Below are 14,873 nucleotides of genomic sequence, written 5' to 3' on the forward strand. Positions count from 1 at the left end.
AAAAAAAATTGTAATTGAATTACGTAACGCCATTACATGTAACTTGTTACTCCCCAGCACTTCTCAGCAGCTCCCTGCAATACTGTCACTGCTTAGCTTTCTGCACTAGGGTGGACATGTGGGATGCCCATGTCAGATCGTCAGAGATGTTTACTTTGAGGTACCTGTAGCTACTGACCCTTTCTACAAGGGTCACGTAAATTTTGAGGGTTGTGTACTTGCTTAGCTGCACCTTCCTAAAATCCATGACCATCTCCTTAGCTTTAGAGACATTCAGGTCCAGGTTTTTAGCCTTTCACCACACACAATTCCACCACCTTGTCCAGATATGCCATCTCATCCTTGATCAGACCTACCACCACTGTGTCATTTGCAAATTGTGCAGCTGTACCTGTGTGTAGTAGGTGTAGGAACTGGCAGAGACCTCCCAATATTTGATTGCTGAGTTTTTATTGGCTTTTGCTGAAGAGCAAAGTTGACTGAATTGGTTACAGATGGTGCTGGAGAGCTCAAAAACCCTCCCCATCATTTGATAATTGATAAGACCAAAGCTGTCTGTTGGGTCTGTTACACTGACCTCAAATATGTTGCTGGAAACACATCCAACATGCTAACTCATTTGAGGCAACATCATCTGAGCATTTGTATGACTGGAGCAACTCAGAAACAGCTTCTGTATGTTAGTGTCTCCGTGGCATTTGAGGTGTTTTTGCCAGAAAACTCAAACTGGGTTAGAAAAATTAACTGAGGTTATGCGGGTGTTGCTACAGATATGATTGTTATGATGCAGTTTAATTTTTAAATTTTTATTTATTTTACATATTTATTTTTGTATGCAAATTAGTGTCTCAGGTTTTGTTATTCACACACATCAAATAGTCTGCAACTGTTCCTGTATAGTGTTGTGTTGTTGCCTTGTAAACATGCTTGCCGGTTTTTAATCATCCAGCTCGGGTTCTCAAGAAAGATGCATGCAAATGTGACACTACCACAGTACTTTACAGCAGCAAATCTTGCAAATCTTGTCTAGTTGTCCCTTTACTTCAAAGAACCCAAAGTCTGCCCAAACTCTACATTGAAATTGACACAGTAGGGAAAAAGTTTCTGCACACGTTTGCTCATTTATGAGCACCTTGCCAGAATCAGGCATGTCAGTGCCTTAACAAAACCAGGCTGTGTGCAACTGGGAAAATATATTAAGAACATAAGAACTATACAAATGAGAGGAGGCCATTTTGCCCATCGAGCTCGCTTGGGGAGAACTTAACTAATAGCTCAAAGTTGTTAAATCTTATCTAGCTCTGATTTAAAGGAACCCAAGGATTCAGCTTGCACTACGTTACAGGAAGACTATTCCATACTCTGACTACACACTGTGTAAAGAAGTGCTTCCTTAAATCCAGTTTGACATGTTCTCCCGCTAATTTCCACCATTTGTTATTAGCAGTAACAAATGTGACCAATTTAATTACAGTAACCTATATTTAAACTGATATTTAAGCGTGTGGCTCAGTGGGCTAAGCCGTGTGCCTGTAATCACAAGGTCACCGGTTCAAGCCCAGCCTCAGCACGTCTGCGGGTCCTTGAGCAAGACCCTCAATCCCCAGCTCCCTGGGCGCCGCTACACGGGGGAGGTGGAAGGAAGGCCCTACAAAGAGCAAGTTGAGGGAGGCGTAAAAACAATTTCCCCACGGGGATCAATAAAGTATTAATTATTATTATTATATTTCAAAACTGATTTTTAACAAAAAAATTGCCACTTCAATGAATCATGACTTGTAACTCAATCAATCTTCCCTCCTACCCCTAGGGCCTATTGTGTTAGATCTGGGATGGCACCGGGTAGGTCTCAGTATTTAGTTTAGTAGTTTCCTTCCACCTCCCCCGTGGACTTTAAAAAGGACACCACTGAGCTAACAATTCCTGACAAAAAAATTCAGCAGGAAATGTATTACCTTTAATTCTGCTCCAATTATCTTAATGTGAAAAAGTTAGGAGATCGCTAAAACATTTGTAGGGACAATTTGGTACTCCCAGAATATTGGTAGGGACATGTCCCTACCGTTCATACCCAAATGAATGCCATTGCTGTGGACAGCAAAAATAAAGAGGAGTACCTGATGTAAACCCACACAACATGGAGAGAACACGCAAACTCACCCTGGTATGAGGGAACAGTGTTCCACAGCTTTAACCAGAACAGAGGCATCAGCTACATGCTCCAGAGGCCCTACACGTTTCAGCATCTCATTCCATCCGTACAGCCAGTCAATTATATCTGTGCTGCCTCAGCTGGACTCACCTTGCCAGCACAGGGCTGCTGAGACAGCTCAGACAAGCACCACAGGTGGGCCCCCAGCTTGCAGGATTTGCCGCGCAGGCCTTGTTTGGAGTTTCCTATATGGGTGAAAAGGGTGGTGTCACATAGAGCAGCCAATGGCACAGGAGCCAAACAGCTGCCCTTGTCACCATGGGCTCAGGTGCTAAGATATTAAACATCCAGGAAAACTGCAGAATGCCTTAAATTGCATGAAGCCAAATGATGAACCACAAAATGTGAAAATATTAGGGCTATGAATCCACAAAAAATAACTAATTAACCCCACCGAATACTACAACTATTTACAAGTTGAAACCCCAAATTCATGTAGATTTAACAAAAAGTAAGTAGATATTAATATTTGTTTAATGGTGTCACACAAACTTGTAATGTACAGATTATTCACTTCTAACAAAAAAAATAGTTGTAATCAAGAACAAGATAGATTTCAATGCTCCAAAATGACTGCATGGACAGATGGCAATAAGAAAAGTGAGGGCATTGTATTATAATTAGTGCTGTCAAACAATCAGTTTTTTTAATCACAATTAAACATTGTACCTCATACATTATTTGCATACACAGTCATGCTGCAATACCATCCAAGAAAGATTTTATAGTGTGTATATTCAGGGTGAGTTGTAAATAATATAACAATTTAAAACAATATAAAAGAAGCAAAGTAAATCAGCAGTAGAATCAGAATGCAAACGCTAAGCACAAACCAGTCAGCCCTGCTACAAGTTTGACTCCTGATTAAAGCATGACTTACTGAAGTGACTTCTTATCCAAATCATAACTTCACCCAAACAATTATAAGTTGATAGAAGTTGTGAATCTGACTGCACATTGAACCACTGCAACTTCAAGGAAAGAGCTGATCTGCCAGCATGAAATTAGATCCTATTGGCAGTGTAGGGCTGGGTTTATAACTTATTCTGTATAAGGTAGTATGAGCTTTCTATATGACCCCCATGGACATGTGTGTGACCAGGGGCGGGGAGACGTACCTATGATTATATGTTTGCAGAGTTGGAAGTGGGTGGAACGGCGGAACATGTGCTCCTGGAAGCAATGCAGCTTCACAGGATGCATTTGGGCAGCAGACTTGGATGGCAGGGAAGGGGAGGGGCTGAGGGAAGGGGAGTAGGACGATATGGAGGTATTTGGGCTGAGGGATGGAGAGATAGAAGGGGAGCAGTCGAAGAGAATAGGACACTCCTGCGGGAGAGACGGGAAGGGGGATTGACCACTGGGGATTATGTCGGACAGGAAGCGTGCCTCTCTGCTGGACCTCTGGAAGAAATTCTCCACACTCTTGCTGCGCATCATGGACTTGAAGGATAGCGAGCACTTGAGACATTGCAGCTGTGAGGAATGGAACCAGCATGAGTCACAGTGCAGGAGCAAAACAGCTGCACAAATTGAGAAAGGAAATCAGGACCACTGTGTGACATCAAAATCACAATAACGTCTGCTAATATACATAAAAATGTAATGCCATGTACTGTTAACCCTTTCAACCCTATCCATTTTTGAGCGTTTTTCTATGCCTTTGATTTTATGCTTATTACATGGTATGTACATGAGTTGGCTACATTTGCTTGTTTTTGTTTTCAAGACATTCTGTTCTACTCATAATTTGATATGTAAATGGAGACACAGTCCTGATATCATAGTTTTTATGAGGAAAAACTACTTGCGCCTATTGAAATTTCCCAATTTTTTGTCTCATCTAATATGAGAATTTGCAGGCACTTCAAACATAAACTTATAAATGTTGAGATGAGACTCTCTATGATGTGGGAGTTCAGTGGTTTCATTGGGGACTTTTCTATAGCTTAGTATTGTGAAGGAATACATGGTTAGTTCAGGCAACAATTAACATCTCTGTTTTTGCATCCTTTCGGAAGCTTGTTGAAGTTATCCGATAGACAATAATGCATGATTTTATATACATATATATTTTTAGTTTATAACATATGTAAGAAATTGGAATAGAAGTACTTTGCTTACTGTTTTGGAAGAGCTCGACATTAAACATACGTTTTCAAACTTTTGTGAATAAATATCACGAAATATTAAGTAATTCGCAGCATTCAATTTAAAATAAAAATTCTTTGCATTATACAGAACCTTGTGTTCTGAATCAGCTGGCATTTATTAATAAACATATTATAGAATTAATGAACATAGCAATGCATCTATTTCTGTTATTCCTGTTTTACCTCTAGTCCAGAAATTTCCGCATTATTGCAGAGCTCATTGATGCCTACCAGCTGAGTGGCAAATGCGGACAAAAACAAGAGCAAAATCTCTTCCACAAGCAGCTAAGTGGCAGCCCCCCAAAAAACTGTCTGACTCATGACAGCTACATTTGAAAGAGCAGAGGAACCGGGAGTAGTGTATTAAGACTGATCATGGTTTGGGAAGGTCTCTTCTTCACTCCCCCACCAGATTCTGGGGGCTTGCAAACACAGGACTCCAACGGCTACCCTCTCCCAGGACCCCCTGCCTGCCTCTTTAAAAAAAACAAAAAAGAAAAAAACTGACAGCAATTAGCATAGGCCAAGTGTGCAGAAGACATCAAGATATCAGCCTCTCCAATCTTTGGCAAAATATAAGCAGTGTCTCTCCTTCAAAAAAAGGTTTTCTCACTCATTTGAAGTTGAGGAGAGGGACTTGGCAGGCAGCTATAAATAACTGTGTGGAGATGCATGGATAAATTAATGATTAAGGTGGAAGCATTAGTGAGACATGTTTCTGTGCAATTTGGTATCAAGCCAGTGCCAATGCAAGTGTAATTATGGTAAATGTGCTTTCTGATGACTAACAGGAAGCTTACTCATTAAAAACCCAAGCTGTTAGAATTTTCTGGGGTATTTTCTTAATCTTTGCCCTGAGAAAAGCAGATTGATTCTGTGCCACTGACACAGCAAGACATTGTTCTGCCTCAGTGAGCGTGTCACATGCAAGTTATACAATAAAATGTGATGGCAGATGGCTCTGCTTGCTCAGCAGGCTAATGCCAATGTCTAAGTGTGAGTTTTGTCACTCGCTGGCTGTGACTGGGAGTCCAGCGGACCGGGAGCCATGGACTAATCAGCCAGGGTGTCTCGGGCTGGGGGCCGGAAAGTGGCTCTGCTGACCTGCTGGCTGCCGCAAGGTGGTGGCTGTCAGCAATTAGAGCTGCCTGCAGTTGGAAAAGAGCAGAGAAGCTGTAGCAGCATAAATAGCAGGAACTCCCGCACCAGCTGATTGCTGGTTCTTGGGGGACAAAGAGATATTGAGAATAGTGCAGGCAGTCCAGCTGAGGCCTAATCCTTCCTCTCCTCCCCCCACATACCTCTATGCTTCTACATGCCCTTCTGCTTGTCTCGGTGATGTCCCCAACAAGGGTGTGCTGGCTGCTAACCAGCAGACCAAGCTGTACTGCATTATTGGTGCACCAAGAAGTTAAATGCCCTGAAAACATTAAAGCACGTTTGTGGTAATGTGCATTAATCCGTTATATTTGTTAAGCAAATCTGTGATCTGTGTGATTCTCTCTGTTGACATGAGCTGCACTGCTTTCCATTGCACTCATCCTCTTGGCCTTTCCACGCTGTATTGGCTCCCTGACACACGCGTTTTTAATGGCACACGAAGATGAGACTGTAGTGTGTCGGAAGAATGTTCCTGAGGCATGTGCAAGGCCCTCTCTGTCGTGACCAGGCTGGGTGCATGAAGTGGGGAAGCAGGAGAGGAGCAAGTTGGATGGGGTAACACGGGATTTAATGGGAGAAAGGAGCAGGGACATGGAACAAGCAGAAACAAGCAGCACTACACAATAAGACTTCAATAGATTTCAATGACAGACCTAGGGAAACATACTCGAACGCGGACTGAAATACACAGCATTAATTGGAAATAACACGAAACATCTGTTAAATGTGGGGATTCCACACGAGGTTAATGAGGGGGCGTGGCACAGAGGAGGATCGGACGAGCAGGGCATGACACTCACTGCTCCCTTCACTCTAGCCCCCCTGCTCCCATTATCCTCTCCTCCTCGGTTCTATCAAGAAAAGCTATGTCTATTCCATTCTGTCTTTTTTAGCTTCCTACTGCCATACTGTGACTCACTGTGCAGTCTCGATCGGTGAAAATAATATTTATTATCACATAAACAGCAAGGATATTTGCAATACAATAAAGACCCTTGTTTCATTTATATTAAACATGTTTGATCCTCCCTATCCTAGAGGACCCCATTAAGACCAGTTTATCTTAGAGCAACTTTATTGACCTGTGGGGCAGAGGTGTGTCAGAGTGGACAGAGTTCACCGGGACAGCCAGTGCACTTTCAGACGCAGGTGTGAACTCCAAATCCGCTATGCCCTTTCCCAGATGTGTTCAAAGAGAGGCCAACTATACACACTGGGAAGAAGGAGCAGACTCCTTCTGCTGACAGTAATTTGATCTGAAGGTCAGTGCTGAGCTCATCAGTTCTGGCAGGTGCAGGGGATGTGAATGCATATTTCCACACACACACACACACGTTTGTAATTACAGATGCTCCTCTACTTACGAATGAGTTACGTTCCGAACGGTCGTTCATAACTTGAAATGTTTCTAAGTCGTTATTCAACGTCATTTTAAGGGTATACACAAGTTCAAAGAACTAGAATGCTGGGAGTATGCATGTTAAGCTACTGCGTGGTGAGAGTAGTGGCCAGAAGTCGTACTAGGCGGAATTGGTGCACAGAAAAAAATTGATGTTGCTGATGGGAGCCCAAGGAACACAGTCCTCTTCGTTTATATGTCTGAAAGTTCGTAAGTAGAGGAGCATCTGTATATCTTTGTTGGGACTTCATTTCTATATGTAAAACTTTAATCCCAACATGACAACCTTAACCAAAAACAAAATACGAGACTACAGGCATTTTAAATTTTTCGATTGCATTCACAGATCTTTGTGGGGATCTGAAAAATGGCGCCCACAACATAAAAAACAGGTTATTATTACATTGTGGGGGACATTTGGTTCCCAAAATATAATGTAAACATAATACACACACACACAAACAGACACACACACTCATTTAATCATAACCTGTGGGGAAATCATGTTTATCACAGGCACATTAATGAAATTTCCTAGCAAACAAAAATAAAATAAACATTTAACACTTCTAATTTACTAAAATGGCAACTCCTTTCAGCATTTTTTTCTCCAACACAAGAGTCCAACACAAGGAAAACATGACCCATAAATATTCTTGAATAAATGATAAATAACTACATAAGCAGAGAGAAAAATAACAGAAAGCTTCAGCAAATAAAACTGTAAAAAGCAAGGCATTTGTCATGTGGACAAGTATTGTTTTTTTCTGATTACACTCTCTTCTCTACACATACAATGAGGGAAATAATTATTTGACCCCCCATTGAATTCCTAGGTTCACTCATTTATATAGAAATGAGAAGTCTATAATTTCAATGGTATGTGTCATGATCCGCTCCGTCCGCTCCTGATGTGTGCCACGGCCACCTCGTTACCTCGTGTTCAGCCCTAATTGTGATCGCCTGTGTCCTGTTAAGTCTAGCTTGTCTTTTGTATTTAGTCCTCGTCTGAGTCAGTCTTCCCCAGACTTGTCATTGTATTGTCATGTGCTGTGCTTTGTCCGTCAGTCTGCCTCCATTAAACCCCGTTTGTCCGTATTTCCGGCTCGCTCTCCTGCTTCACCACTTGCCTGCTTGCCGCGAGCTGACAGAATGACAAGTCTCCTCGGAGACACAGCGCAGCAGACCGAGCGCCAACGGCTCGGTCTGCTGCAGGAAGTTGTGTACTGGCTGTCCCAACCCGAGGTCCAGGAGGACCCCATGGCACGGGACTTAGCCAGCCGGAGTGGGGACCTCTTGAGTGAGGCGCCCCCACCCGGAAACGCGTACCCCCTCCGCGAGGTACACGAAAACCTCCGACAGCTGGTCGAGAGGATAATGGAGAGGCGGCTCCAGCCACTCGCCTGCTCCCCGGCCGCCCCGCCTCAGCCGACCAGCCACATTCGGAGGAAAAAAAAGAAGAGGAGAGAACAACACCAGGGAGAAGTGCCGGCGATCTTCCTAAGGGCGTGCTCTCTCTCTCCTGCTTCTCACGCTGTCACCCCGGAAGTCACTGCCGCTGCCTGTCTGGAGGTACCTTCGCGGGCAGCTTCCCCCTTCCGGGGAACACGGCTAGCCCTTAAAGGGGCCAGGGCCGTCTGGGAGGCGATTCCCCGGATTCCCAAGGCCCTTAAAGGGACAGCGCCGGTATGCCCGGCGCCGATCCTGGCGCCTATCGCGGACCTGCCTGCTCCGGACGTGCCTGCAGCACCGGCTGCTACTGCCGCCGCTCTGCCCGCGGCTCCGGCTGCTGCAGCTTCCGCCACTCTGCCCGCGGCACCTCCAGCTGCTGCCGCCGCTCTGCCCGCAGCACCGCCTGCTGCTACTGCCGCCGCTCTGCCCGCGGCACCGGCTGCTGCTGCTGACGCCGCTCTGCCCGTGGCACCGCCTGCAGCACCAGCTGCTACTGCCGCCGCTCTGCCTGCGGCTGCGCTGCCTGATGTCGGCGCCGATCTGCCCGCGGCTGCGCTGCCTGATGCCGCTGCCGATCTGCCCGCGGCACCGCCTGCTGCAGCCTCCGCCGCTTTGCCCGCGACACCGCCTGTCCTGCCGGCTTCGCCTGTCCTGCCGGCTCCTGAACTGCCGGTTTCGCCTGTCCTGCCGGCTCCTGAACAGTTTGTTTCGCCTGTCCTGCCGGCACCTGACCTGCCCGTCCTGCCCTGCTCGCCAGCCCTGCCCGTCTCGCCGGTCCAGTCCGGCTCGCCTGTCGGCACTGCAGCCACGCCCTCGACTGCCGTTGCCGCTCTGCCTGCAGCACCGCCTGCAGCTGGCCGCACGCCCAAGGATTCCGCCACGCTCGCGGCACCCCCTGCTGCTGCCGCTCTGCTCGCGGCGCCCCCTGCGGGCTGCTCGCCTGTCCTGCCCGGCCAGCCCTGTTCGCCTGTCCTGCCTGACTCGCCTGTCCTGCCTGTCCCTGCTACGCCCGCGGCCCCGCCCGCGGCTCCGTCTGCCCCTCCAGAACCCGTGACTCCTGTCCCCGAGGAGGTCCCGGACTGTGACATCCTCATACCTCCTCCTCCAGTGACGAACTTGGAGGAGGAGCTTGAGTTGGACCCCTCGGGGATCCAATTGCTGGGTCCCCCCGACCCAGGTGGGCACCGGTCTCCTACACCGGTGCCCCTGAGAGGAGAAGCCCGACGGGCCCGCCTGTCCGTGTCCAGTAAAGGGAGGGGACACAAACGTCGGGTCCGGGTCCCGCCCTCCCTGCCCCCTGGCTCGCCCGTGCGCCCCCTGGCTGTGGCTCGGTGGCTGCCTGCGGGTCCTGCGGCTCCGGCTCGGCTGTCGCCTCCGGGTCCCCCTCTGGTGCCTCGTCGCCCGCCTGCGGTCCCTCCGTCGGTGCCTCGTCGGCCGCCTCCGGGCCCCCCCGCTTCGGCTGGGCGTCGGACGGCGCCTTCCCTGGCTCCGGCTGCGCCTCCGCCTGCTGCGGCTTCCCCCTTCTGCCTGCCTGCGCTGGTGTTCCCTCCTGCTCCCTCCTCATTTCCTTTGTCGGTCCCTCCGTCTGTCTCCTTGTCCCCTGTGTGGTCCCCTCCTGCTCCGGCCTCCCTTCCGCCTGCGGCCCCTGCGGCTGCCTTCCCTCGCCCGCCTGGGTTCCCTTGGGATCCCCTGCTTCCTCCTTCCTTTCCCTCCGTCCCGCCTGTTTCCGCTCCTCGTCCCTCTGTGTCTCCTCCGTTCCCATCTGGTCCCTTTGTCCTTCCTGTCTTTGCTCCTCGTCCCTCGGTGTCTCCTGTGTTCACTCCCCGCCATGTTGTTCCTCCGTTTTCTGTCCCCTCTGTGTCTCCTTTCTCTGTCTGTCTGTCTGCTTTTCCGGTTCTTTGTCATGTCCTGTCTTTCGTTTCGTCCTTGTTCCTGTTCTGTGTCTCTGTCTTGTTCCCTGTTCTTCATTGATGGTTTTTGGTTTTGTCTTCCAGGTCCTGTTCCCCGGTCTCGTCCCGTCCGTCGCCTCCTCTCGGGCGCGCCCGGTGTGCGCGCCTTTGGGGGGGGGTTCTGTCATGATCCGCTCCGTCCGCTCCTGATGTGTGCCACGCCCACCTCGTTACCTCGTGTTCAGCCCTAATTGTGATCGCCTGTGTCCTGTTAAGTCTAGCTTGTCTTTTGTATTTAGTCCTCATCTGAGTCAGTCTTCCCCAGACTTGTCATTTTATTGTCATGTGCTGTGCTTTGTCCGTCAGTCTGCCTCCATTAAACCCCGTTTGTCCGTATTTCCGGCTCGCTCTCCTGCTTCACCGCTTGCCTGCTTGCCGCGAGCTGACAGTATGTTTATTTCAACAAAACATTATGCCATTATGTAACAGGTACAAATCAATTTGTCATTTATCTAGGGAAATAAATAGTTGATCCCCTACAAGTCAGCAAGAGATTAACACATTAACACAACACTAGTAGTATTTAATTAAGTATTAACAAATACCAAACCAGCATTCACATTTAATGGAATTACTTTGCTTTAAGAGTATTCTTTGGTCACTAACCTTTCTAGATCTTCAATCTTATCACCATGAGAGACACCAGAGAGCTGTCTAAGGATGTCAGCGACAAGATTGTTGACCTTGACAAAGCTGGAATGGGCTACATGACCATCAGCAAGCAGCTTGGTGAGGAAGTGACAACTGAATTATTTGCAAATGGAAGAAAGACTGTCAATCACCTTGGATCTCGGGCCCCAAGGAAGATTTTGTCTTGTGTGGCATCAATGATCTTAAGAACAGTGAGGTCTAACCCCAGAACTACACAGGAGGAGCTTGTTAATAATCTCAAACCAGCAGGGACCTCGGTTGCCAAGAATACCATTACCAGTAACACAGTATGCAATCCTGCAGTGCTCACAAAGTACCCCTGTTCATGAGGGCCCATGTTCAGACCCATCTGAAGTATGCCAGTGAACACCGGAATAATTTCAATGAGGCTTGGTAGAATGTGATGTGGTCAGATGAGACCAAAATCGAGCTGTTTGGCATCAACTCTACTCGCTGTGTTTGGAGGGAAAAGAATGCTGACTGTAACCCCAGGAACACCATCCCTACTGTCAAACACAGAGGTGGAATCATCATGCTTTGGAGGGGTTTTCTGCCAAGGGTACAGGTCGGCTGCACTGCATCGAAGGAAAGATGGATGGGACCATGTAGCGTAAAATCTTGGAAGAGAACTTCCTTCCTTCAGCCAGGGCACTGAAAATGTATTGTGGGCGGGTCTTCCAGCAAGACAACAACCCTAAGCTGCTTCAAGAAGAAGCAGAATAAGGTCATGGAGTGCCCTAGCCAGCCTCCAGACCTTAATCCCATAGAAAACTCATAGAGGGAACTCAAGCTTCATGTATCCAAGTGACAGCCTAAAAACCTTAAAGATTTTGCAGAGATCTGCAAAGTGGAGTGGATGAAAATTCCTGTTGAGCTGTGTGCAAACCTGGTGACCAACTACAAGAAACATCTGACAGTTGTGCTTGCCAACAATGGTTACTCCACCAAGTACTAAAGCATGTGTTCCAAGGGATCAAATACTTATTTCCCTAGATAAATGACAAATTAGTTTGTAACTGTTACATAATGATTTTTCTGGCTTGCTTTGTTGATCTATCTATCTATCTTTTGCTGTTAAAATAAACCTATCAGTGAAGTTATAGACTTCTCATTTCTTTATTAATGGGTCAATTTAAGAATTCAGCAGGGGGTCACATAATTATTTCCCTCACTGTAGATGCACCCATAAAGGTAACGGTCAGTATGAAAAATGCCAGATCCAGTTCGAGAAAAACAATACCTCTCGATGTGAGATGGGTATAGCTTAGGCACTTACGACCCATCTCCAAAAGGCTGCAAGGCTGAATCCCATGGCTGGCAGAGTAGTAATATGACTGTGAGGCACTTAACCGAGATCTTTGTCCCCAACTGCTCCAAGGATGCAGGGCTGGCTGGCCCTGCTCTCTGACCCCAAGCTTTGGACAAAATTAATGAATTATGCTGTCCACCATAGCATATAGACATAATATTGCCTAGACTTCATGTGCTCAGCTGTGCACGCAGTTAAGGGCCTTCACCTTTGCCAACCTGTTTCCTCTGGTTACTAGATCAACTCCTGACTGCCTCTTTCCCCGATCACTAGGGCAACCCCAGTGTTAACCCTTTCCAAGGCAGCAATGTCCTTTTTAAGGTATGATGACCAAACCTGCACACAATATTCTAGGACTTTATATTTCTGTTCCCTGCATGGATTACCTTACATTTATCTACATTAAATTTAATTTGCCAGGTATCAGCCCAGTTGCTAATTAAATCAAGATCCCCTTGTAGCCTCTGTGCTGCTAGTTCAGTATCTGCTACACCACCCACCTTGGTGTCGTCTGCAAATTTAACCAGTTTATTGTATGTATTCGTGTCAATATCAGAAACAATAGTGGTCCTAAAACTGAACTGAAACTTTTATTGTCATCCTTAGCCTCCATTGCAGTCTTCCTTTCTACATTCCTCTTAGCGAGGCTAATGTTATTTTTTAACTCAACCTATAGACAACCTGTACTCCTGCTTTATTTTGACATCATTAGTTATTTTCAATTTGTGGAAGAGAGCCAATTTCCTCCTGACTTTATTCTTAATTCCCATACTAAACCATCTTGGTTACGGTTTCCTACATTTAGTTTTGCTGAAAACAGGTATGAAGTCCTCTTGCACTTGCAACAATGTGCTTTTAAAAAATTCCCATGTAAGTTTTGCTATTTAACTCCATCCAGTTTACTGTTTCTAGTTTCATTCTCATGCCATTAGAGTTAGCCTTCCTAACATTATATATTTTTGTTTTGGACATTGCTCTTCGGACACAAAAATTAACCTCAAACCATGTTGTGCTCATTACTGTCCAGTGGTTCTAAAACCTCTAATTTTCCAATCCTGTGCTGGTTATTAGAGAAAACAAGATCAAGAAGGGCTTCTCCCCTGGTAGGGATTCTAAGAAAATTTATAACAAAAAAACAATCCTGTACCAATTCCACCATCTCAAGTACATTTACAGAGGGGCCAGAGACTATATCCCACTGAGTCCCAGGTAAATTTAAATCATGCATAACTACTACACCATTTTTATTACTCATAAGCCTGATATGGTTGTATAACATTCTGCTTTCCTCTGGAAGTACATTAGATGCTCTATAATAAACATCGACAATTAGGCCATTTTTAGCATGAAATTTTACCCATACAGCTTCTGTACTTTTATTTTTATCAGTGAGATCCCTTGCCTGCAAGTTTTCATTTACATATACTGCAACACCACATCCCTTCTTGCCTATCTGGTCTCTACGGAACAACATGTAACCATCCATATTATATTCTTCTCCATCATTGTCAGTCATCCATGTTTCTGTTATTCATATAATGTCATAAGAGTCTGATGAAGTAAAAGCCTCTAAATCATGAATTTTATTTCTAATACCCTTAGCGTTTAAGTACAGACAGCAAAGCATAGTCCTTTTACAGTGCCGACTTTTAATATTAATCGGGGATTTCCGACTATGCCCACCTATATTCTATGACCCCATCCCTTACTCCCACGCCAGTATATTTATATAGCGTATAACTTTTACTTGATTTAATTAACGTGTAGTTAATACAATAAAATGCTGAGTACAATGAAACACTAAGTTAGTGTCATGACCTGCTCGTACGATCCTCGTGTGTGCCACGCCCCCTCATTACCTACGCGTGCTACCCCGATTGTGATCACCTGTTGCCTGTTATTTTCTGCTTGTCTTGTGTATTTAGTCCGCGTTCAAGGCTGTTTCCCCAGGACTGTCATTGACGTAGTTTGCCGTGTGCTCCCCAGTAGTCCTGTCAGCCCTAAATAAACCCCGTTTTGTTCTATTTACGGCTCTCTCGCCTGCTTCCCCGCTCGCCCGCACGCAGTCATTACAGTTAAAACAGAACTTTTTTAATTATCCGATAGGGTAAGAGATAAAAACCATTGAAATTAAACTTTAAAAATAACCAAATTAACAATTACTTACCAGAGAATAACTTTCTACTGAACCACGTATAACTAAAATAAAGCAAAGTTGCTCTTGGGAGGCCGAAAAACCACAAAAAACCCTCTCAAAGCAGGCTAATGCTGTAGCAGGAAAAAAAGGGGAAAATGTCCTCCCGGCCCCAACTGGCAACCGAGCAAAGCTCAGGAATAACTGTTCTTTTCTGAGTTAACGTTATCGACGTTAGATAATATTACCCTACGACTGTTTGCTGCGAAGTTACTCCCCAGCACGGAGTAAAACTTGCTATCATTGTGGCTCCACTGTAGAGAAAGTTGATTTATCCATTTGTGTCCCCACTGATGGCCATAAAAAAGAAATCTGGTGGTGGGCAGTGTCACGCCCCGCTCCGTCCACTCCCGATGTGTGCCACGCCCACCTCGTTACCTCGTGTTCAGCCCT

At 46.1% G+C, this 14,873-nt stretch overlaps 1 protein-coding gene across 1 annotated transcript in view; it reads right to left on the reverse strand.

Annotated features, from left to right (window-relative positions):
- Positions 1–14,873, reverse strand: part of LOC111841743 (SH3 and cysteine-rich domain-containing protein 2-like) — a 92,228-nt gene that overhangs the window by 14,818 nt on the left and 62,537 nt on the right. Inside the window, exons 2-3 of the mRNA XM_072712766.1 lie at positions 3,331–3,688; positions 2,303–2,397 (exon numbers count right to left, since the gene is read on the reverse strand). Coding sequence (XP_072568867.1) covers positions 2,303–2,397; positions 3,331–3,688 — 453 coding nt within the window. The remainder of the gene's footprint in view (positions 1–2,302; positions 2,398–3,330; positions 3,689–14,873) is intronic.

Source organism: Paramormyrops kingsleyae, chromosome 5 (assembly GCF_048594095.1).
Source record: "Paramormyrops kingsleyae isolate MSU_618 chromosome 5, PKINGS_0.4, whole genome shotgun sequence".
NCBI lineage: Eukaryota > Metazoa > Chordata > Actinopteri > Osteoglossiformes > Mormyridae > Paramormyrops > Paramormyrops kingsleyae.